This window comes from Oncorhynchus kisutch, linkage group LG21, assembly GCF_002021735.2.
Source record: "Oncorhynchus kisutch isolate 150728-3 linkage group LG21, Okis_V2, whole genome shotgun sequence".
NCBI classification, from domain to species: Eukaryota; Metazoa; Chordata; class Actinopteri; order Salmoniformes; family Salmonidae; genus Oncorhynchus; species Oncorhynchus kisutch.
The window spans coordinates 41,062,431-41,087,444 of record NC_034194.2 but is presented as its reverse complement, the minus strand read 5'-3'; the positions used below and the strand labels follow the sequence as shown (position 1 = coordinate 41,087,444).

The window sequence follows — 25,014 nt, the reverse complement described above, 5'->3', positions numbered from 1 at the left end:
GGGAGAGGTTGGATATGGGTCATCAGACTATCAATGTTAATATGCACAAGTTACAGAAAGTACAAAGTGAGGTCACTGTTATTTGGAGGACTTTTCTGCACTTCCATGAAGAAGGCCTTGTCTAAGGAGAAACAGGGAGGCCAGGTCACCACACAACACAACATGTGCTGTTGTAAACTCAAGTTAAAGAATCCATGTTCTGTGTAAATTATTCAATATTCTACAAGCATGATATGAGTAAAACATGTATGTTTTGGAAAGCCCTAGAACTTGGAAATTAAATAAACTTGTAATCGAACTAGGCCTAATTATTAAGCAACAGCGTGAAAAAACCCACAAACACTCCAAACAAAACAAACCCATAACAACGTTGTAAAAATCCTAAAGTAGTCAGCAACCCGATATATACCCATATAACTGTTCCTCTACAGATAGCCTTTGACACCGCGGCTTTTGTTAACACTTCACGTTGATATTGACCGTGGCCCTGAGCGAGGGAAGGAGTGCGGTGTTTTCTGAAGCCACAGGCAAAAAAAAAAAAAAAAATATTAGGCAATTGACAATTTCCTGAAGGGAGGTTGGGCTAATCACTCTCAAATTTCTCTCCAAAGTGTTCCATCTGGAGTGGACCTAGGTTGGCTGAATTGGCGCAAGCACGCAGATTACATTGTTACACGCGCACACAATGGACTAACTATCTGAGGGGGAAACTGGAACGAAAGCTCAAAATCTATGCTGTGCATTTTACCACTCCAGAAGTGAGTGACGTCCTCTTGGAAAACTATTTATACCAAATATTTCAGGTAAGGAATGTGCCCGAATGACTATTTTTTTGTTGCTGTTGCAGTGTATAAAGTACCGCAGAGATGTAATCGGGAGAAAAAATTGGCATAGTCCGAAACTGTTTTCTGGCAAAGTTGGCTGGTGCAATTTTGCGCACGCGTTTATTAATGACCATGAATCAGTAGTGTAGAGATTGTTTGTTTGCTTCCTTTTTTAATTAAATAATTATAATTGTAATGACCCATAGTTCCTCGGTTCAGCACACGTATTCTTGTACTGCGTGCCACACGTCTTCTTCGTGCGTTGCATTAGGTTGAAATTATTGCACTTCACTTAGCACGGTAAATAAGCGACTTTTATCTCCGTGGAGACTGCTATTGGGTGTTTTACACAGGTTACATTTTCTAATAGGGAATTTAATACATATTTTAAATGCTTTAAAACAACATTGTCACAGACATACATATGCCTTCACTAAACAGTGTAGTTCTCGTTAGTTTGAACATTCAGCGTGACACTAGAATTCAATCATTCGCAGTCAGTTATAAATGTATGTATGTCAAGGCCTATTCAATAAAAACCGTAAACAGGTGTCTTGTTAAGTCTACTTTTGAAAATGTTTCATGCAACAGCAGAATTACATTTTTCATTCATTTGATTTACTTTGCCCTAACTAGGCACGTCAGTTAAGAACACTTTCTTATTTACAATGAAGGCCTACCAAAAAGCACAAGGCCTCCTGCGGGGACAGGGGCTGTGATTCAAAATAAAAATATAAATATAGGACAAAACGCACATCATGACAAGAGAGACAACGCTACATTGAATTAATTTACTGGAAAGCTTCTGTCCCGTTTCTGTACAATATCTTTCTGTAAGGTTTTTGTGCATCTTCCTATATAACGATCTCTGTTCTGTCTCCGTATCCCAGCAGGTATGATTCAGAGGAAGGATGTGGTTCTGTCAGTTCTAGGACAGCTTCAGGATGCTACAGAGAGCTCCGGCCTGCACGCCCTCACCAGGGTAGCTCTGGAGGTCCACCAGGTACTGACCCCCTTCACCCTGCCCTCCTCCCCTTGCCAGGAGTTCCCCGGCTGGGCGGGCATCGACGGCATGGCCCAGAGCCTGTACCCTGCTGACGCCCCCAGGGGCCTCCTACCTCTGGTCTGTAAGGGAGAGGGGAACCTGTTGTTTGATGCAGCCAGCATGCTGCTAGTGGGGACGACTAGTCTCAGTCTGGAGCTACAGGTGAGCAGCAAGTGTTTCACATTGCGTTTGAATTGCGTGTTTTATTTGCTTCTATGGATTTGTATTTCCAAGGCATGAAGGTTATAATTATGTCCTTTTGAATGTGGATAACTCAGAGCAAAAAAAAAAGTCATTTTTCTGTGTTTTCAAAATATAAAATACTGTATTCTGACAACACATTTTAGAAATATATAATTAGTTACTATACTGGTTTGTAGCCTAATCTGTATTTTGACAAGTACCGAAACATGTACTCTATTCCCTCCAGGTGCGTACAGTGGTCGACATGCTGCTGTGGAAGAGGTACTACTTGTGTGGTATGATCGACTCTAAGGTGATGCTGCAGGCAGCCAGGTTCAGCTTGTGTGCCGAGGAGTCCCAGGACATGCTCAACCTGCCCCTGTCCGTCCTCGAGGCTATATTTGACGCTGATGTCAAAGCCTCCTGCTTCTCTGGCTCCTACGCCAACATGTGGCACCTCTATTCCCTCTCCTCTGTCCTCCAGTGCAACATCTATTCTGTCTACCCCATGTACAACCTCAAGATACGACCCTACTTCAACCGCCTGATAAGACCCAGGTCCTACCCCAAAGACATGGATCCTATCACCTTGCACATTATGTGGTCTGGAGAGCTAGAGGTGGGCTCCACCAGCTCCAGATTTAGACCCATAATCTTTGTAGCGTTAGTCCAGGCTAGTGACCTCCGGATGGGCAGTCCTAACACGGAAAAGAGGGCCCCCCCTCTGAAGACCCAGGAGCTTCTCAAGCAGGACTCTCTCCTGTCCTACTCCAGTCTGAAGGACAAGTACAACGTCACCAAGAGTACGTTCTACCGCTGGAGACGGCAGACACAGGAGCACCGCGAGAAATCAGCTGCCAGGTCCACCTCTATACAGCTCAATACTTTATCAGTCGTAGATAGTGATGACAGCGTCACAGCACTCTGGGTCAATCGCACTTTAATGGCTTGTGTTTTGTTGTGGTGTTTTGTTGTGGTGCTGTGTTTATTGTGGTGTTGTTTGGTCTGTATATTTAAACTTCTGCTGACATAGACAGATTTAATACTAATTCAATCTCCTTTCTATGAAGGTACGAGGCCAAGCACTTCGTCCAGGCGTGTTATCTGGAAGGGAAACTTATGCCACTGCACCAGTTTAAAGAGTTCTTCCCTGAGATCTCCCGGTAAATAAGATACTGAAAGCATCAATACAGTTGAGATCACATGGCATGATGTATTTACAAAAAAAATACCCAAAAAATACCTTTTTAAGTGGTTAAAAAATATCTAGATTTTTAACTTGACTTTTCTGTGCCTAGAATGCTGTAGTTATGCTACCGCAGTCTTTTATAGTTCTGTTGCCTCTGAATTACCTTTCCTTTTGGGGCAACAACAATGTCATTCTCTCCCAGGTCCACCTACTATGCCTGGAAGCACGAGCTGATCTCGTCCGGTGGTAGTTTCTCCACGGACGAGGTGAGTCCAGGGGACAGCACGGAGCAAGAGTCCTGGTCCTCCCCAGAGTCCAAGCCCAGGCAGGAGGAGGACAAAGAGGTAGAGCCAGACCCAGAGCACCACGACAGCGTGGCCGGTATGTTCGGCCTGAACTACAACAATGATAAGGTGGACGGGGAACGGGCCCAGAACCTGGCGCTGATGCAGGAAGCCAAGAAAGTTCTTCAGAACTGCATCGCTATGAACACCTCGTTCCCCTTCAGGATCTTCAAGAGGAGCTTCCCAGGCATCTCCAGGTCAGTGACAAGGATTTAACTGCTATATAGCGTGGCCTTTAATCAATCATTTTCTTTTGTTCTTTTATTCATCTCCTTCATTTTATTGATTTTACTAAGTGTGTTACAATTTTAAATGCACTTTAACACGAGTTTAATTTGAATGAATACAGATCCACTTACTACAACTGGAGAAGGGAAGCCATGCTGTTCAATAGAGGCTACAAGGCTAGGAGTAGTGAAGACAACTCTGATGTGGATAAGAGTAGTTCCACTGGTGGACTGTCCCCTATCGGGGGTACTGAGAGACATGGTCATGCTGCTGCTGTCTTCCCCAGAATGAAGATCTGTAGAAACAACCACAAAAGGTTCAGGTTGGTGTTCCTACACAGGAAGAAGCTGAGAGAAGCAGCCAAGGTGAAGGTGTGGATGTCAAGATGGCCGATGTCCAAGTTCAAAGTGAACTACCCCTCCCTGTCACTCTGTTTCTATTGGATGTGGCGCAACGGCCCGAGTCAAAACAGGAAGGAGAAAAGCACCCATCCGTCTCCGTCTCTAGAGGTGAACAGGCCTGAGAATATTATGGAAAACAACAACGCAGTAACGGAGAATGTTAACGGCGTGACGGAGAGTGAGATAAAGACGAGGGGTCTGACTCAGGACGTGACTCAGGACGTGTTGTTCTTAGGGGGGGATCCAACAGAGGGTCTGAGAGACCCTTCCACAATGACTTTTGTGACACCCGCGTTCGATGCTCCCCTCCCTTTACCCATGTCCCCTTTGCCCCTCCCCAACCCAACCAAGATGTCTACCACCACCACCACAACAGACGACCAGATGTTTGTGATGGATCTGGTGGCCCTGGCTAACTTCAAGGCCAAGGCCAAACTGTTCCTCCAGAAACGCTTTGAGGAGAAGTCCTTCCCCACCTTCAAAGAGTTCAGGTCCTTCTTCCCCCTGACTCCCCGTTCCACCTACTATATGTGGAAGAGAGCCCTGCATCACGGAGTGCCACTGGTACATGGCTGAGAGAGAGAGAGAGAGAGGGGGCATGGCTGAGAGAGAGAGGGCATACTCTGTTACACTAGATTTAAGCAGAACGGTGCCCCTGTAACAAACTGAAATGCTCTCTTGTCTCTTCAGAATCCTAAACAATCTCTTCTTCCTCCTTCACTTCCTCAAACAGAGCCATCAGTATCATCTCACCCTCTTTAAAAAATGTTGATTTTTCTTCAACTGAACACACTATTTGTTTGGGTAGAGCACGTGGGTGAAGCCTAATGCATTGGAATTGTAGCTAAATGCATCTTTAATCTTGATTTGTCCTTCTCTCCTTGTCTGTTCCCCTCCTCCCTCCATTCCTTTACCTATCACCTTCAGCTCATGGACATTTGCATGTGTGTGAAAAGACACTGATCCACTAATGTTCCGCTGGCCTCCAGGCAAAAGGCAGTTGAAAGTCACCATGATGGTCACAGTGGGGCTTTATTTAAATGGCTCTTTGTTTGAGACTGGTTGTTTCTGCTTCTCTTGTCTCTCTAGTCTTGGTTTTAATCCCATCTCTCTCTTATAATGATGGGTTTTATAATCCCATCGCTCTCATTTTGGTGGGTTTTAATCCCACCTCTCTCATTATGGTGGGTTTTAATCCCACCTCTCTCATTATGGTGGGTTTTAATCCCATCTCTCATTATGGTGGGTTTTAATCCCATCTCTCTCATTATGGTGGGTTTTATAATCCCATCTCTCTCATTATGGTGGGTTTTATAATCCCATCTCTCTCATTATGATGGGTTTTCATCTCTCAGTAATGTTGGTTTTTAATTTCTCTCTCAGTAATGTGTTCAACACCACTTTATTTCCATGTTCTCATTTTAAGTTAGTTAATTGTTCTCAAGGTGTGCTGTTTTTTGTTAATCCATTTGATGTCTATCTGTTCTAGAAGATTCATAGTGGTTGACCTTTTTTACTAGATTTAGTTTAAGATGTGATGCGTTGAAAGAAGTCTTGAGTTATCGGGAAACGTTTCAGGAATCAAGGTTCTCCTTTATTGTTTACCTCCCTTTTTTGTTTTCTAAGCGTGTTCTGCAAACACAGAGTTTTGATTCCACCCACACAAAAAAAATGACAATTGAAGTGTTCATCCACTGCCTTGTTCAAGGGGCAGAATGACAGATTTCTACCTAGTCCAATGCTTTAACCACTAGGCTACCTGCCACCCCAATGCTATTTACAGTATGAGAGGGTTCATTGGTTTTCCAGCATATGTTACAGGGTTCAAGACATTTTTGTTTTATTTTCATTGATTTGTTTACTAATGAAGGCTTACAACAGTTCTGGACTCACTACCAGAACATGTACTTAGAATGTACTAATTGGCCTCATTAAGTATATATTTCTGTTATGAATCTCTATTTTCTTGCTGTACCATGCTTTTTATTTTTTAACTACCAATATTTTTATCTGGTAACTATACTGTGAAGTATCTTCTTGACATGTGAAGTCTTAAACTGTGGTATGTTTAGTTTTGATCAATTCTGTTTTTGTCTTTTACCTTTTATTTTTTTTAAATATCTTTTTTTGTTTTTTTGTTCTCAAAACAATTTTTTCTGAGTATTGACATTTTAGACACTGGTGTATAACTGCCATCAAACTTAACCAAACATTTTTATATTTCAATTTCTGCATATTTATTTGTTTTGTCTGTTGGAGTGTACAACAACCATATTCTTCTCACTCAACAAAGTGAAAATATTGTTTTCTCCATTTTTATTTTTTTAAATGTTCTTTTGTTGCTACAAGGCAGAATATCAATAAACCACCAACTCAAACTCTGCTTGTTCTTGATTGGATGACTCCTAGAGCTAGCTCCATTCATATACCTGGCAGCAGGTTATCTTGCTTTAGTTTAGTGTGATTTTATTCCGTTGTAGTTCATTGTCCCCCTAGCTTGAGGAGACTATGATGGACTAATCTGAGACATCGACCAGGCTGAGTTTAACAGACACAAAATACAGCGATCACAGTGGTATTGACCAATCCGCTTCGACATCAGTGGTATTGACCAATCCGCTTCGACATCAGTGGTATTGACCAATCCTCTTCAACGGGGGGGAGGGGGGTGTTCTCAATTGATGGCTTTCTCCCACTGCTATGTCAATGAGTCATAGTTTGGTTGTTCATTTTCTAAATGTCTCTTTTTTTAACTGTGCTCAAAAAATCTGATTTTTCTCACCCATCTCATGATTTCTGAGTGGCAGAATGTAATGTGTATATCATGTCATAATTACCATTATCAAAGCTGAGGGCAGTGGACCAGTTGAATTGTATTTATTTATTTCACCTTTATTTAACCAGGTAGGACAGTGGAGAACACCTTTTATTTAACGAGGTAGGACAGTGGAGAACACCTTTATTTAACCAGGTAGGCTAGTTGAGAACACCTTTATTTAACCAGGTAGGCTAGTTGAGAACACCTGTATTTAACCAGGTAGGCCACTTGAGAACACCTGTATTTAACCAGGTAGGCCAGTTGAGAACACCTGTATTTAACCAGGTAGGACAGTGGAGAACACCTGTATGTAACAAGGTAGGACAGTGGAGAACACCTGTATTTAACCAGGTAGGACAGTGGAGAACACCTGTATTTAACCAGGTAGGACAGTGGAGAACAAGTTCTCATGTGACCTGGCCAAGATAAAGCAAAAGCAGTGCGACAAAAACAACTGAGTGACACCTGGAATAAACAAGCGTACAGTCAATAACACAATAGAAAAAGTCTATATACAGTGTGTGCAAATGGTGTGAGGAGGTAGGAATAGATAGGTTCTTCAGGTCGTATTACAGGTACACAACAATAGTGTTTCTATTGTATTGTCTAATGCTCCGGTCGTTTTACAGGTACACAACCAACAAGTGTCCACCTGGCCATGCTGCTGTTCCAGTTTCAACTGACCTGAGCCCTAGGACCATGCCCCAGGACTACCTGACATGATGACTCCTTGCTGTCCCCAGTCTACCTGGCCATGCTGCTGCTCCAGTTTCAACTTCCACCTGACTGTGCTGCTGCTCTAGTTTCAACTGTTCTGCCTTATTATTATTCGACCATGCTGGTCATTTATGAACATTGAACATCTTGACCATGTTCTGTTATAATCTCCACCCGGCACAGCCAGAAGAGGACTGGCCACCCCACATAGCCTGGTTCCTCTCTAGGTTTCTTCCTAGGTATTGGCCTTTCTAGGGAGTTTTTCCTAGCCACCGTGCTTCTCCACCTGCATTGCTTGCTGTTTGGGGTTTTAGGCTGGGTTTCTGTACAGCACTTTGAGATATCAGCTGATGTACGAAGGGCTATATAAATAAATTTGATTTGAAAACACAACCATAGTGTTTATTTAATTGTCTTAACGTTCAGACGAGCTTGTCTGACTGCATAAGAGGGAGATGGTAGTAAAGCCAAACTCAGCAACTCTGTTTACCCCCCACCCCCATAGGGAGTTACAGTGCATGAAATGCACAACTCAATCTTTGACCATGATGATGACATTCCTTTTCTGCCTAGTCTCCTTTCTGTCTGCTCTACTGTACTTGTGCTAATGAAGGGAATGGCTGGCGGGGAGAGGGGGGGGGGGTTAATTGTATGCGGGGAGTGGTGGGGGTGTAATTGTATGCATGGGGAGAGAGGTGTAAGTAGATGAGAGAGTTCCAGAGGTGCAGAGAGAAAGATCTGGGGCCTGGGTAGAGATGGTGGGGGAGGATGGGAAAACCTATTCAATCTGTTTGGGAGGGAGAGACCAGATTGGGTATCAGGAGGGCCATCGGAGAACCCTACAGCCTATCCAAAGGCTCCTCGTGTTCTGTTGATCTGAACAGTTTGGCCTTGTACAGTATTTTCTACTCACGTGGAAATAGCTCCGTCGTGCCCTCGGATAGCTTTCACCATCTTGTGGAGCTTCCACTGTGGAAGGATCCCAGTTTTGGTTGTGCTTTGCCTCCTGTCCTCTGTCCTCTCCTCAAAACACTTTGAAAAAGGTCAAAGGTAATGGGAGGAGAGGAAAACATGGAAACAAACGCATTGGCATAAAATAACTCCCACTCCGCTGATGCGTCATGAGGCAAATTACATTTAATAGGTGGAATCCCAAAGAAATGTGTGAAGAGATGAAAAGGAATTGAGTTGTGAAAGACCTTTCATAGATAAAAAGGATAAGTGTGTGGTGTGTGGTTTTGAATTTTTTTAAATATTTGTATTTATTTATCCGTTATTTTAAGTTGACTGAGAACACGTTCTCATTTGCAGCAACGACCTGGGGAGAGGAGGGGGATGAATGAGCCAATTGTAAATGTGTTTCTTCTCTGAGAAAACAACAGCTGATTCCAAAAAAAAAGAAGCTTGTGGAAGGCTACCCGAAACGTTTTTCCAAGTTAAACAATTTAAAGGCAATGCTACCAAATACTAATTGAGTGTATGTAAACGTCTGACCCACTGGGAATGTGATGAAATAAAAATTAATGCTGAAATAATTCATTTTCTCTACTATTATTCTGACATTTCACATTCTTAAAATAAAGTGATGATCCTATCTGACCTAAAACAGGGAATTTTTACTAGGATTAAATGTCAGGAATTGTGAAAAACGGAGTTTAAATGTATTTGGCTAAGGTGTATGTAAACTTCTGACTTCAACTGTACATAATACGTATACTTAGTATGTAGCATTTCCATTATCTCATTCCCATCTTTCTATCCTTTCTCACATCTTTGCCTGCCTGTGATATTACTTTACAAGTTGTTTCTCACTTCTGGCAGTGAGTGTGGCAGATTTTTAACCTACAGTGGCGAGAAAAAGTATGTGAGCCCTTTACAATTTATGCAGAAATCCAGGTAATTCTATCATCAAATGAGATCTGATCTTCATCTAGGTCACAACAAAAGACAGTGTGCTTATAATAACACACAAACAATGATATGTTTTCATGTCTTTATTGAACACACAGTGTAAACATTCACAGTGCAGGGTGGGGAAAGTATGTGAACCATTGGATTTAATAACAGGTTGACCTTCTTTTGGCAGCAATAACCTCAACCAAACGTTTTCTGTAGTTGCGGATCAGACCGGCACAACGGCCAGGGGGAATTTTGGACCATTCCTTTTTACAAAACTGTTTCAGTTCCACAATAGTCTTGGAATGTCTGTTGTGAACTGCTCTCTTGAGGTCATGCCACAGCATCTCAAACGGCTTGAGGTCATGCCACAGCATCTCAAACGGCTTGAGGTCATGCCACAGCATCTCAAACGGCTTGAGGTCATGCCACAGCATCTCAAACGGCTTGAGGTCATGCCACAGCATCTCAAACGGCTTGAGGTCATGCCACAGCATCTCAAACGGCTTGAGGTCAGGACTCTGGTATTTTTCTTGTTTGTTGATTTACTTCTGTGTTTTGGGTCGTTGTCATGTTGCATCACCCAACTTCCTTTGAGCTTCAATTGGCAGACAGATGGCCTAACATTCTCCTGCAAAATGTCTTGATAAACGTGGGTATTCATTTTTCTGTCGATGATAGCAAACTGTCCAGGCCCTGAGGCTGCAAAGCAAAATATTGTTTATTTTAAATGTATTTTTTATTTATTTAACCTTTATTTAACCAGGTAGGCTAGTTGAGAACACCTTTATTTAACCAGGTAGGCTAGTTGAGAACACCTTTATTTAACCAGGTAGGCTAGTTGAGAACACCTTTATTTAACCAGGTAGGCTAGTTGAGAACACCTTTATTTAACCAGGTAGGCTAGTTGAGAACACCTTTATTTAACCAGGTAGACTAGTTGAGAACACCTTTATTTAACCAGGTAGGCTAGTTGAGAACACCTTTATTTAACCAGGTAGGCTAGTTGAGAACACCTTTATTTAACCAGGTAGGCTAGTTGAGAACACCTTTATTTATCCAGGTAGACTAGTTGAGAACACCTTTATTTAACCAGGTAGGCTAGTTGAGAACACCTTTATTTAACCAGGTAGGCTAGTTGAGAACACCTTTATTTAACCAGGTAGGCTAGTTGAGAACACCTTTATTTATCCAGGTAGACTAGTTGAGAACACCTTTATTTAACCAGGTAGGCTAGTTGAGAACACCTTTATTTAACCAGGTAGGCTTGTTGAGAACACCTTTATTTAACCAGGTAGGCTAGTTGAGAACACCTTTATTTAACCAGGTAGGCTAGTTGAGAACACCTTTATTTAACCAGGTAGGCTAGTTGAGAACACCTTTATTTAACCAGGTAGGCTAGTTGAGAACACCTTTATTTAACCAGGTAGACTAGTTGAGAACACCTTTATTTAACCAGGTAGGCTAGTTGAGAACACCTTTATTTAACCAGGTAGGCTAGTTGAGGACACCTTTATTTAACCAGGTAGACTAGTTGAGAACACCTTTATTTAACCAGGTAGGCTAGTTGAGAACACCTTTATTTAACCAGGTAGGCTAGTTGAGAACACCTTTATTTAACCAGGTAGACTAGTTGAGAACACCTTTATTTAACCAGGTAGGCTAGTTGAGAACACCTTTATTTAACCAGGTAGACTAGTTGAGAACACCTTTATTTAACCAGGTAGGCTAGTTGAGAACACCTTTATTTAACCAGGTAGACTAGTTGAGAACACCTTTATTTAACCAGGTAGGCTAGTTGAGAACACCTTTATTTAACCAGGTAGACTAGTTGAGAACACCTTTATTTAACCAGGTAGGCTAGTTGAGAACACCTTTATTTAACCAGGTAGGCTAGTTGAGAACACCTTTATTTAACCAGGTAGGCTAATTGAGAACACCTTTATTTAACCAGGTAGGCTAGTTGAGAACACCTTTATTTAACCAGGTAGTCTTGTTGAGAACAAGTTCTCATTTACAAATGTGACCTGGCCAAGATAAAGCAAAGCAGTGCGACAAAAACAACGACACAGAGTTACACATGGGATAAACAAATGTACAGTCAATAACACAATAGAAAATTATGTATACAGTGTGTGCAAATGAGGTAAGGCAATAAATAGGCCAATAGTGGCGAAGTAATTACAATTTAGCAATTAACACTGGAGTGAGAGATGTGCAGATGAGGATGTGCAAGTAGAAGTACTGGTGTGCAAAAAGAGCAGAAAGACAAAAACAAATATAGGGATGAGGTAGGTAGTTGGATGGGCTATTTACAGATGGGCTGTGTACAGCTGCAGTGATTGGTAAGCTGCTCTGACAGCTGATGCTTAAAGTTAGTGAGGGAGATATAAGTCTCCAATTTATTTTTGCAATTAGTTCCAGTCATTAGCAGCAGAGAGCTGGAAGGAAAGGTGGCAAAATAGGTGTTATCTTTGGGGGTGACCAGTGAGATATACCTGCTGGAGCGCGTACTACGGGTGAGTGTTGTTATGGTGACCAGTGAGCTGAGATAAGGCAGGGCTTTACCTAGCAAAGAATTATAGATGATCTGGTGACAGATATGTAGCGAGGGCCAGCCAATGAGAGCATACAGGTCGCAGTGGTGGGTAGTATATGAGGCTTTGGTAACAAAACGGATGGCACTGTGATAGACTGCATCCAATTTGCTGAGTATTGTGTTGGAAGCTATTTTGTAAATGACATCGCTGAAGTCAAGGATAGGTAGGATGGTCAGTTTTACGAGGGTATGTTTGGCAGCATGAGTGAAGGATGCTTTGTTGTGAACTAGGAAGCCTATTCTAGATTTAATTTTGGATTGGAGATGCTTAATGAGTCCGGAAGGAGTGTTTACAGTCTAGCCAGACACCTACGTATTTGTAGTTGTTCACATATTCTAAGTCCGAACCGTCCAGATGCTCTAAGTCAGGACATGATGCTCCCTCCACCATACTTTACCGTTGGGATGAGGTTTTAATATTGGTGTGCTGTGCCTTTTTTTTCTCCACACATAGTGTTGTGTGTTCCTTCCAAACAACTCAACTGTAGTTTCATCTGTCCACAGAATATTGTTCCAGTAGCGCTGTGGAACACCCAGGTGCACTTTTGCAAACTTCAGACGGGCATCAATGTTTTTTTGGACAGCAGTGGCTTTTTCCGTGGTGTCCTCCCATGAACATTCTTGTTTAGTGTTTTACGTATCGTAGACTCAACAGAGATGTCAGCATGTTCCAGAGATTTCTATAAGCTGACACTCTAGGATTCTTCCTAACCCCATTGAGCATTCTGCGCTGTGGTCTTGCAGTCATCTTTGCAGGACAGCCACTCCTAGGGAGAGTAGCAACAGTGCTGAACTTTCTCCATTTATAGACTATTTGTCTTTCCGTGGACTGATGAACATCCAAGGCTTTTAGAGATACTTTTGTAACCCTTTCCAGCTTTATGCAAGTCAACAATTCTTAATTTTAGTTCTTCTGAGACCTCTTTTGTCCGAGGCATGGTTCACATCAGGCAATGCTTCTTGTGAATAGCAAGCTCAAATATTGTGAGTGTTTTTTATAGGGCAGGGCAGCTCTAATCAACATCTCCAATCTCATCTCATTGATTGGACTAAAGGTTTGCTGACTCCTGACTCCATTTAGCTTTTCACATACTTTTCCCCAACCTACACTGTGAATATTTAAATAATGTATGTATTCAATATAGACAAGAAAAATACAATTTGCGTGTTAATAGTTTAAGCAGACTGTTAGTCTATCATTGTGACTTAGATGAAGATCAGATCAAATTTGATGATGAAATATATGCAGAAATCCAGGTAATAGCAAACAGGTCCACATACTTGTTTCTTGTCATTGTTGATAGTGTGTGTGTGTATTGGTATGTAGGCTACGTGTGCATTTAAAACATTGTTGATAGTGTGTGTGTGTATTGGTATGTAGGCTACGTGTGCATTTAAAACATTGTTGATAGTGTGTGTATGTATTGGTATGTAGGCTACGTGTGCATTTAAAACATTGTTGATAGTGTGTGTGTGTATTGGTATGTAGGCTACGTGTGCATTTAAAACATTGTTGATAGTGTGTATGTGTATTGGTATGTAGGCTACGTGTGCATTTAAAACATTGTTGATAGTGTGTGTGTGTATTGGTATGTAGGCTACGTGTGCATTTAAAACATTGTTGATAGTGTGTGTGTATTGGTATGTAGGCTATGTGTGCATTTAAAACATTGTTGATAGTGTGTGTATGTATTGGTATGTAGGCTACGTGTGCATTTAAAACATTGTTGATAGTGTGTGTGTGTATTGGTATGTAGGCTACGTGTGCATTTAAAACATTGTTGATAGTGTGTGTGTGTATTGGTATGTAGGCTACGTGTGCATTTAAAACATTGTTGATAGTGTGTGTATGTATTGGTATGTAGGCTACGTGTGCATTTAAAAATTGTTGATAGTGTGTGTATGTATTGGTATGTAGGCTACGTGTGCATTTAAAACATTGTTGATAGTGTGTGTATGTATTGGTATGTAGGCTACGTGTGCATTTAAAACATTGTTGATAGTGTGTGTATGTATTGGTATGTAGGCTACGTGTGCATTTAAAACATTGTTGATAGTGTGTGTGTATTGGTATGTAGGCTACGTGTGCATTTAAAAACATTGTTGATAGTGTGTGTGTGTATTGGTATGTAGGCTACGTGTGCATTTAAAACATTGTTGATAGTGTGTATGTGTATTGGTATGTAGGCTACGTGTGCATTTAAAACATTGTTGATAGTGTGTGTGTGTATTGGTATGTAGGCTACGTGTGCATTTAAAACATTGTTGATAGTGTGTGTGTATTGGTATGTAGGCTATGTGTGCATTTAAAACATTGTTGATAGTGTGTGTATGTATTGGTATGTAGGCTACGTGTGCATTTAAAACATTGTTGATAGTGTGTGTGTGTATTGGTATGTAGGCTACGTGTGCATTTAAAACATTGTTGATAGTGTGTGTGTGTATTGGTATGTAGGCTACGTGTGCATTTAAAACATTGTTGATAGTGTGTGTATGTATTGGTATGTAGGCTACGTGTGCATTTAAAACATTGTTGATAGTGTGTGTGTGTATTGGTATGTAGGCTACGTGCGCATTTAAAACATTGTTGATAGTGTGTGTGTATTGGTATGTAGGCTATGTGTGCATTTAAAACATTGTTGATAGTGTGTGTATGTATTGGTATGTAGGCTACGTGTGCATTTAAAACATTGTTGATAGTGTGTGTGTGTATTGGTATGTAGGCTACGTGTGCATTTAAAACATTGTTGACAGTGTGTGTGTGTATTGGTATGTAGGCTACGTGTGCATTTAAAACATTGTTGATAGTGTGTGTATGTATTGGTATGTAGGCTACGTGTGCATTTAAAAATTGTTGATAGTGTGTGTATGTATTGGTATGTAGGCTACGTGTGCATTTAAAACATTGTTGATAGTGTGTGTATGTATTGGTATGTAGGCTACGTGTGCATTTAAAACATTGTTGATAGTGTGTGTATGTATTGGTATGTAGGCTACGTGTGCATTTAAAACATTGTTGATAGTGTGTGTGTATTGGTATGTAGGCTACGTGTGCATTTAAAAACATTGTTGATAGTGTGTGTGTATTGGTATGTAGGCTACGTGTGCATTTAAAAACATTGTTGATAGTGTGTGTATGTATTGGTATGTAGGCTACGTGTGCATTTAAAACATTGTTGATAGTGTGTGTGTGTATTGGTATGTAGGCTACGTGTGCATTTAAAAACATTGTTGATAGTGTGTGTGTGTATTGGTATGTAGGCTACGTGTGCATTTAAAAACATTGTTGATAGTGTGTGTGTGTATTGGTATGTAGGCTACGTGTGCATTTAAAACATTGTTGATAGTGTGTGTATGTATTGGTATGTAGGCTACGTGTGCATTTAAAAACATTGTTGATAGTGTGTGTGTGTATTGGTATGTAGGCTACGTGTGCATTTAAAACATTGTTGATAGTGTGTATGTGTATTGGTATGTAGGCTACGTGTGCATTTAAAACATTGTTGATAGTGTGTGTGTGTATTGGTATGTAGGCTACGTGTGCATTTAAAAACATTGTTGATAGTGTGTGTGTATTGGTATGTAGGCTACGTGTGCATTTAAAACATTGTTGATAGTGTGTGTGTATTGGTATGTAGGCTATGTGTGCATTTAAAACATTGTTGATAGTGTGTATGTGTATTGGTATGTAGGCTACGTGTGCATTTAAAACATTGTTGATAGTGTGTGTATGTATTGGTATGTAGGCTACGTGTGCATTTAAAACATTGTTGATAGTGTGTGTATGTATTGGTATGTAGGCTACGTGTGCATTTAAAAATTGTTGATAGTGTGTGTATGTATTGGTATGTAGGCTACGTGTGCATTTAAAACATTGTTGATAGTGTGTGTATGTATTGGTATGTAGGCTACGTGTGCATTTAAAAACATTGTTGATAGTGTGTGTGTATTGGTATGTAGGCTACGTGTGCATTTAAAACATTGTTGATAGTGTGTGTGTATTGGTATGTAGGCTACGTGTGCATTTAAAAACATTGTTGATAGTGTGTGTGTGTATTGGTATGTAGGCTACGTGTGCATTTAAAACATTGTTGATAGTGTGTGTGTGTATTGGTATGTAGGCTACGTGTGCATTTAAAACATTGTTGATAGTGTGTGTGTATTGGTATGTAGGCTACGTGTGCATTTAAAACATTGTTGATAGTGTGTGTGTATTGGTATGTAGGCTACGTGTGCATTTAAAAACATTGTTGATAGTGTGTGTGTGTATTGGTATGTAGGCTACGTGTGCATTTAAAACATTGTTGATAGTGTGTGTATGTATTGGTATGTAGGCTACGTGTGCATTTAAAACATTGTTGATAGTGTGTATGTGTATTGGTATGTAGGCTACGTGTGCATTTAAAACATTGTTGATAGTGTGTATGTGTATTGGTATGTAGGCTACGTGTGCATTTAAAACATTGTTGATAGTGTGTATGTGTATTGGTATGTAGGCTACGTGTGCATTTAAAACATTGTTGATAGTGTGTATGTGTATTGGTATGTAGGCTACGTGTGCATTGAAAACATTGTTGATAGTGTGTATGTGTATTGGTATGTAGGCTACGTGTGCATTTAAAACATTGTTGATAGTGTGTGTATGTATTGGTATGTAGGCTACGTGTGCATTTAAAACATTGTTGATAGTGTGTGTGTGTATTGGTATGTAGGCTACGTGTGCATTTAAAACATTGTTGATAGTGTGTGTGTGTATTGGTATGTAGGCTACGTGTGCATTTAAAACATTGTTGATAGTGTGTGTGTGTATTGGTATGTAGGCTACGTGTGCATTTAAAACATTGTTGATAGTGTGTGTGTGTATTGGTATGTAGGCTACGTGTGCATTTAAAACATTGTTGATAGTGTGTGTGTGTATTGGTATGTAGGCTACGTGTGCATTTAAAACATTGTTGATAGTGTGTGTGTATTGGTATGTAGGCTACGTGTGCATTTAAAAACATTGTTGATAGTGTGTGTGTGTATTGGTATGTAGGCTACGTGTGCATTTAAAAACATTGTTGATAGTGTGTGTGTGTATTGGTATGTAGGCTACGTGTGCATTTAAAACATTGTTGATAGTGTGTGTGTGTATTGGTATGTAGGCTACGTGTGCATTTAAAACATTGTTTTGATGTAGTTCTGTCCTGTTCTTGTCTATTAATGTTCTGTATTATATCATGTTTCATGTTTTGACTCCAGGAAGAGTAGCTGCTGTTTTTTGTTGTTGTTGCAACAGCTACTGGGGGATCCTAATCAAATACCAATGTCTTCCTGTGTTTTTTGTTGTTGTTGCAACAGCTACTGGGGGATCCTAATCAAATACCAATGTCTTCCTGTGTTTTTTGTTGTTGTTGCAACAGCTACTGGGGGATCCTAATCAAATACCAATGTCTTCCTGTGTTTTTTGTTGTTGTTGCAACAGCTACTGGGGGATCCTAATCAAATACCAATGTCTTCCTGTGTTTTTTGTTGTTGTTGCAACAGCTACTGGGGGATCCTAATCAAATACCAATGTCTTCCTGTGTTTTTTGTTGTTGTTGCAACAGCTACTGGGGGATCCTAATCAAATACCAATGTCTTCCTGTGTTTTTTGTTGTTGTTGCAACAGCTACTGGGGGATCCTAATCAAATACCAATGTCTTCCTGTGTTTTTTGTTGTTGTTGCAACAGCTACTGGGGGATCCTAATCAAATACCAATGTCTTCCTGTGTTTTTTGTTGTTGTTGCAACAGCTACTGGGGGATCCTAATCAAATACCAAAGTCTTCCTGTGTTTTTTGTTGTTGTTGCAACAGCTACTGGGGGATCCTAATCAAATACCAATGTCTTCCTGTGTTTTTTGTTGTTGTTGCAACAGCTACTGGGGGATCCTAATCAAATACCAATGTCTTCCTGTGTTTTTTGTTGTTGTTGCAACAGCTACTGGGGGATCCTAATCAAATACCAATGTCTTCCTGTGTTTTTTGTTGTTGTTGCAACAGCTACTGGGGGATCCTAATCAAATACCAATGTCTTCCTGTGTTTTTTGTTGTTGTTGCAACAGCTACTGGGGGATCCTAATCAAATACCAATGTCTTCCTGTGTTTTTTGTTGTTGTTGCAACAGCTACTGGGGGATCCTAATCAAATACCAATGTCTTCCTGTGTTTTTTGTTGTTGTTGCAACAGCTACTGGGGGATCCTAATCAAATACCAATGTCTTCCTGTGTTTTTTGTTGTTGTTGCAACAGCTACTGGGGGATCCTAATCAAATACCAATGTCTTCCTGTGTTTTTTGTTGTTGTTGCAACAGCTACTGGGGGATCCTAATCAAATACCAATGTCTTCCTGTGTTTTTTGTTGTTGTTGCAACAGCTACTGGGGGATCCTAATCAAATACCAATGTCTTCCTGTGTTTTTTGTTGTTGTTGCAACAGCTACTGGGGGATCCTAATCAAATACCAATGTCTTCCTGTGTTTTTTGTTGTTGTTGCAACAGCTACTGGGGGATCCTAATCAAATACCAATGTCTTCCTGTGTTTTTTGTTGTTGTTGCAACAGCTACTGGGGGATCCTAATCAAATACCAATGTCTTCCTGTGTTTTTTGTTGTTGTTGCAACAGCTACTGGGGGATCCTAATCAAATACCAATGTCTTCCTGTGTTTTTTGTTGTTGTTGCAACAGCTACTGGGGGATCCTAATCAAATACCAATGTCTTCCTGTGTTTTTTGTTGTTGTTGCAACAGCTACTGGGGGATCCTAATCAAATACCAATGTCTTCCTGTGTTTTTTGTTGTTGTTGCAACAGCTACTGGGGGATCCTAATCAAATACCAATGTCTTCCTGTGTTTTTTGTTGTTGTTGCAACAGCTACTGGGGGATCCTAATCAAATACCAATGTCTTCCTGTGTTTTTTGTTGTTGTTGCAACAGCTACTGGGGGATCCTAATCAAATACCAATGTCTTCCTGTGTTTTTTGTTGTTGTTGCAACAGCTACTGGGGGATCCTAATCAAATACCAATGTCTTCCTGTGTTTTTTGTTGTTGTTGCAACAGCTACTGGGGGATCCTAATCAAATACCAAAGTCTTCCTGTGTTTTTTGTTGTTGTTGCAACAGCTACTGGGGGATCCTAATCAAATACCAAAGTCTTCCTGTGATAGAGAACCGGACAACACTTGAACTTCCTCTCTGGAAGGAGACTATCGAGGAGTGGAGGACTCTCTTTTTGCTTGACCTTGCAACACCTAGTAAACCACACTGCCGACACACTTCATGTACTGACCACCTTGAACAGATGGTTTTCCTTATATGGTCATGTGCTCAGGAGAAACTCCTTTTCCAAAACTTCAGTATAGGACATATAGGTAATGGCTCCAACTTGCCCTCTGATAGGCTAGGTAATTTCACCATCTTGTGTAACCTGTTGTGGTCACCATAAATGTGGAGTCCCCCCCCCCCCCATCCTGTGTACCCCAATCTAATAATTTCTAATCACACTGTTCTCCCCCCCCCCCGCCCCCCAGATTATAGAGTCTGTCTGAGGTGCTAAACTTAAACTACAGCACTTTGTTTATCTGGTTTGGCTGGGGGCTGTGGGAGTTGGAGCCTTCCTGCATTAGCATATAACAGGGAGAGTAGTGTGTGTGTGTGTGTGTGTGTGTGGCGTGCATAAATGTTTGTGTGTCTCTCAGACTGAGCGGTAAAGCTGTTTTCATGGATACCAATTAGCTTCTCAGTAAACAAATAAAACATATGAGAACTACCATCATAAACTACAATCTCTAAATACAATACTATACAGCAGTCCACTCATCAACCAACATTTTACTAGAGACAAAGAGGTACTGTATGTGCATTGTTTGTCCACTAGGGGGTAGTGATGCTCCTCATCCCACAATGATGAAGAGTGCTGGGCTGGCTGTGTAGAAAGGTGAGCTCTCGGCTCGGTCACACACACATTGATTTAGACAATTAATCAATTATCCTATTGCTTGTGGTATCTTGTTGTACCTTTGGCTGGGGTGGAAGCCTAGTGTTCCTAAATAGCTTGAAATCTCCATAAAACATCATCCAGAATCTTAGTCAATATCACAGGAAAGAACAATATAGCATGAGGGAATAGAATAGTTAGTAGTGCCCATGCATCCATCCATCCATCCATCCTCCCTCCCTCCCTCCCTCCCTCACTGGTTTTTGTAGGGTCTTGTTTCGTTGTAGTTGCCTGTGAGCACTGCTTGGACTTCACGTTTAGTTTGCTGTTTATTGTTATTTGTGAGTTTCCTTTATTTAAAACCCAAATCATGCTGCACGTTGGTCTGAGTATATTTCCAGTTCGTACGACGATCGTGACAGTATGTGTGTGTCACTACTGTATAATACTGTGAGTCATTACTGTATGTGTGTGTCAGTACTGTGTAATACTGTGAGTCATTACTGTATGTGTGTATCAGTACTGTATAATACTGTATTACAGATGCTATTGTAATGGATGTGAATTGGCTAGCTAGTTAGCGGTGGTGCGCGCTAATAGCGTTTCAATCGGTGACGTCACTTGCTCTGAGACCTTGAAGTAGTGGTTCCCCTTGCTCTGCAAGGGCCACAGCTATTGTGGAGCAATGGGTAACGATGCTTCGTGGGTGTCAGTTGTTGATGGGTGCAGAGGGTCCCTGGTTCGAGCCCGGGTATGGGCGAGGGGACGGACTAAAGTTATACTGTTACACTATTCTACTTTGTTTATTAGTCTGTTGCTGCAGTGGAGGGAGGAGGCTGGTGTGTTTCAGTCTGTCGCTGCAGTGGAGTGAGGGGCTGGTGTGTTTCAGTCTGTCGCTGCAGTGGAGGGAGGAGGCTGGTGTGTTTCAGTCTGTCGCTGCAGTGGAGGGAGGAGGCTGGTGTGTTTCAGTCCGTCGCTGCAGTGGAGGGAGGAGGCTGGTGTGTTTCAGTCTGTCGCTGCAGTGGAGGGAGGGGCTGTTGTGTTTCAGTCTGTCGCTGCAGTGGAGGGAGGAGGCTGGTGTGTTTCAGTCTGTCGCTGCAGTGGAGGGAGGAGGCTGGTGTGTTTCCGTCCGTCGCTGCAGTGGAGGGAGGAGGCTGGTGTGTTTCAGTCTGTCGCTGCAGTGGAGGGAGGGGCTGGTGTGTTTCAGTCTGTTGCTGCAGTGGAGGGAGGAGGCTGGTGTGTTTCAGTCTGTCGCTGCAGTGGAGGGAGGGGCTGGTGTGTTTCAGTCTGTCGCTGCAGTGGAGGAAGGAGGCTGGTGTGTTTCAGTCTGTCGCTGCAGTGGAGGGAGGGGATGGTGTGTTTCAGTCTGTTGCTGCAGTGGAGGGAGGGGCTGGTGTGTTTCAGTCTGTTGCTGCAGTGGAGGGAGGGGCTGGTGTGTTTCAGTCTGTCGCTGCAGTGGAGGAAGGAGGCTGGTGTGTTTCAGTCTGTCGCTGCAGTGGAGGAAGGTGTCTGGTGTGTTTCAGTCTGTCGCTGCAGTGGAGGGAGGGGCTGGTGTGTTTCAGTCTGTCGCTGCAGTGGAGGGAGGGGCTGGTGTGTTTCAGTCTGTCGCTGCAGTGGAGGGAGGGGCTGGTGTGTTTCAGTCTGTCGCTGCAGTGGAGGGAGGAGGCTGGTGTGTTTCAGTCTGTCGCTGCAGTGGAGGGAGGAGGCTGGTGTGTTTCAGTCCGTCGCTGCAGTGGAGGGAGGAGGCTGGTGTGTTTCAGTCTGTCGCTGCAGTGGAGGGAGGGGCTGGTGTGTTTCAGTCTGTCGCTGCAGTGGAGGGAGGAGGCTGGTGTGTTTCAGTCTGTCGCTGCAGTGGAGGGAGGGGCTGGTGTGTTTCAGTCTGTCGCTGCAGTGGAGGGAGGGGCTGGTGTGTTTCAGTCTGTCGCTGCAGTGGAGGGAGGAGGCTGGTGTGTTTCAGTCTGTCGCTGCAGTGGAGGGAGGGGCTGGTGTGTTTCAGTCTGTCGCTGCAGTGGAGGGAGGAGGCTGGTGTGTTTCAGTCTGTCGCTGCAGTGGAGGGAGGAGGCTGGTGTGTTTCAGTCTGTCGCTGCAGTGGAGGGAGGAGGCTGGTGTTTTTCAGTCTGTCGCTGCAGTGGAGGGAGGGGCTGGTGTGTTTCAGTCGGTTGCTGCAGTGGAGGGAGGAGGCTGGTGTGTTTCAGTCTGTCGCTGCAGTGGAGGGAGGAGGCTGGTGTGTTTCAGTCTGTCGCTGCAGTGGAGGGAGGAGGCTGGTGTGTTTCAGTCTGTCGCTGCAGTGGAGGGAGGGGCTGATGTGTTTCAGTCTGTCGCTGCAGTGGAGGGAGGAGGCTGGTGTGTTTCAGTCTGTCGCTGCAGTGGAGGGAGGAGGCTGGTGTGTTTCAGTCTGTCGCTGCAGTGGAGGGAGGGGCTGGTGTGTTTCAGTCTGTCGCTGCAGTGGAGGGAGGAGGCTGGTGTGTTTCAGTCTGTCGCTGCAGTGGAGGGAGGGGCTGGTGTGTTTCAGTCTGTCGCTGCAGTGGAGGGAGGAGGCTGGTGTGTTTCAGTCTGTCGCTGCAGTGGAGGGAGGAGGCTGGTGTGTTTCAGTCTGTCGCTGCAGTGGAGGGAGGAGGCTGGTGTGTTTCAGTCTGTCGCTGCAGTGGAGGGAGGGGCTGGTGTGTTTCAGTCTGTCGCTGCAGTGGAGGAAGGAGGCTGGTGTGTTTCAGTCTGTCACTGCAGTGGAGGGAGGGGCTGGTGTGTTTCAGTCTGTCGCTGCAGTGGAGGGAGGGGCTGGTGTGTTTCAGTCTGTCGCTGCAGTGGAGGGAGGGGCTGGTGTGTTTCAGTCTGTCGCTGCAGTGGAGGGAGGGGCTGGTGTGTTTCAGTCTGTCGCTGCAGTGGAGGGAGGGGCTGGTGTGTTTCAGTCTGTCTCTGCAGTGGAGGAAGGAGGCTGGTGTGTTTCAGTCTGTCGCTGCAGTGGAGGGAGGGGCTGGTGTGTTTCAGTCTGTTGCTGCAGTGGAGGGAGGGGCTGGTGTGTTTCAGTCTGTTGCTGCAGTGGAGGGAGGGGCTGGTGTGTTTCAGTCTGTCGCTGCAGTGGAGGAAGGAGGCTGGTGTGTTTCAGTCTGTCGCTGCAGTGGAGGAAGGAGGCTGGTGTGTTTCAGTCTGTCGCTGCAGTGGAGGGAGGGGCTGGTGTGTTTCAGTCTGTCGCTGCAGTGGAGGGAGGGGCTGGTGTGTTTCAGTCTGTCGCTGCATTGGAGGGTCGGGCTGGTGTGTTTCAGTCTGTCGCTGCAGTGGAGGGAGGAGGCTGGTGTGTTTCAGTCTGTCGCTGCAGTGGAGGGAGGAGGCTGGTGTGTTTCAGTCTGTCGCTGCAGTGGAGGGAGGAGGCTGGTGTGTTTCAGTCTGTCGCTGCAGTGGAGGGAGGGGCTGATGTGTTTCAGTCTGTCGCTGCAGTGGAGGGAGGAGGCTGGTGTGTTTCAGTCTGTCGCTGCAGTGGAGGGAGGAGGCTGGTGTGTTTCAGTCTGTCGCTGCAGTGGAGGGAGGGGCTGGTGTGTTTCAGTCTGTCGCTGCAGTGGAGGGAGGAGGCTGGTGTGTTTCAGTCTGTCGCTGCAGTGGAGGGAGGGGCTGGTGTGTTTCAGTCTGTCGCTGCAGTGGAGGGAGGAGGCTGGTGTGTTTCAGTCTGTCGCTGCAGTGGAGGGAGGAGGCTGGTGTGTTTCAGTCTGTCGCTGCAGTGGAGGGAGGAGGCTGGTGTGTTTCAGTCTGTCGCTGCAGTGGAGGGAGGAGGCTGGTGTGTTTCAGTCTGTCGCTGCAGTGGAGGAAGGAGGCTGGTGTGTTTCAGTCTGTCGCTGCAGTGGAGGAAGGAGGCTGGTGTGTTTCAGTCTGTCGCTGCAGTGGAGGGAGGGGCTGGTGTGTTTCAGTCTGTCGCTGCAGTGGAGGGAGGGGCTGGTGTGTTTCAGTCTGTCGCTGCATTGGAGGGTCGGGCTGGTGTGTTTCAGTCTGTCGCTGCAGTGGAGGGAGGGGCTGGTGTGTTTCAGTCTGTCGCTGCAGTGGAGGGAGGAGGCTGGTGTGTTTCAGTCTGTCGCTGCAGTGGAGGGAGGGGCTGGTGTGTTTCAGTCTGTCGCTGCAGTGGAGGGAGGAGGCTGGTGTGTTTCAGTCTGTCGCTGCAGTGGAGGGAGGAGGCTGGTGTGTTTCAGTCTGTCGCTGCAGTGGAGGGAGGAGGCTGGTGTGTTTCAGTCTGTCGCTGCAGTGGAGGGAGGGGCTGGTGTGTTTCAGTCTGTCGCTGCAGTGGAGGAAGGAGGCTGGTGTGTTTCAGTCTGTCACTGCAGTGGAGGGAGGGGCTGGTGTGTTTCAGTCTGTCGCTGCAGTGGAGGGAGGGGCTGGTGTGTTTCAGTCTGTCGCTGCAGTGGAGGGAGGGGCTGGTGTGTTTCAGTCTGTCGCTGCAGTGGAGGGAGGGGCTGGTGTGTTTCAGTCTGTCGCTGCAGTGGAGGGAGGGGCTGGTGTGTTTCAGTCTGTCTCTGCAGTGGAGGAAGGAGGCTGGTGTGTTTCAGTCTGTCGCTGCAGTGGAGGGAGGGGCTGGTGTGTTTCAGTCTGTTGCTGCAGTGGAGGGAGGGGCTGGTGTGTTTCAGTCTGTTGCTGCAGTGGAGGGAGGTTCTGGTGTGTTTCAGTCTGTCGCTGCAGTGGAGGAAGGAGGCTGGTGTGTTTCAGTCTGTCGCTGCAGTGGAGGAAGGAGGCTGGTGTGTTTCAGTCTGTCGCTGCAGTGGAGGGAGGGGCTGGTGTGTTTCAGTCTGTCGCTGCAGTGGAGGGAGGGGCTGGTGTGTTTCAGTCTGTCGCTGCATTGGA

The 25,014-nt window shown here is 44.0% G+C and overlaps 1 protein-coding gene across 2 annotated transcripts; it reads left to right on the top strand.

Moving 5' to 3' along the window:
• Positions 1-480: 480 nt before the first annotated feature.
• Positions 481-6,597, top strand: LOC109866648 (vertnin). Of its 2 annotated transcripts, none has more exons than XM_020455427.2 (6): positions 481-803; positions 1,718-2,031; positions 2,300-2,913; positions 3,123-3,215; positions 3,444-3,782; positions 3,935-6,597. In XM_020455427.2, the coding sequence occupies exons 2-6, from the start codon at positions 1,720-1,722 to the stop codon at positions 4,788-4,790; spliced, it is 2,214 nt and encodes a 737-aa protein (XP_020311016.2). In that variant the 5' UTR covers positions 481-803; positions 1,718-1,719; the 3' UTR covers positions 4,791-6,597. The 2 variants fall into 2 exon arrangements, with proteins under 2 accessions (XP_020311016.2, XP_020311015.2); XM_020455426.2 differs by having other exon boundaries at positions 1,715-2,031; positions 3,935-6,592.
• Positions 6,598-25,014: the final 18,417 nt, after the last annotated feature.

Bases quoted from the DNA above. Each gene is read 5' to 3' on its own strand.
- LOC109866648 (XM_020455427.2), top strand. From the start codon at position 1,720: ATGATTCAGAGGAAGGATGTGGTTCTGTCAGTTCTAGGACAGCTTCAG. The intron at 2,914-3,122 runs GTCCACCTCTAT...CTTTCTATGAAG, and splicing joins CGCGAGAAATCAGCTGCCAG to GTACGAGGCCAAGCACTTCG. The intron at 3,783-3,934 runs GTCAGTGACAAG...GAATGAATACAG, and splicing joins AGCTTCCCAGGCATCTCCAG to ATCCACTTACTACAACTGGA.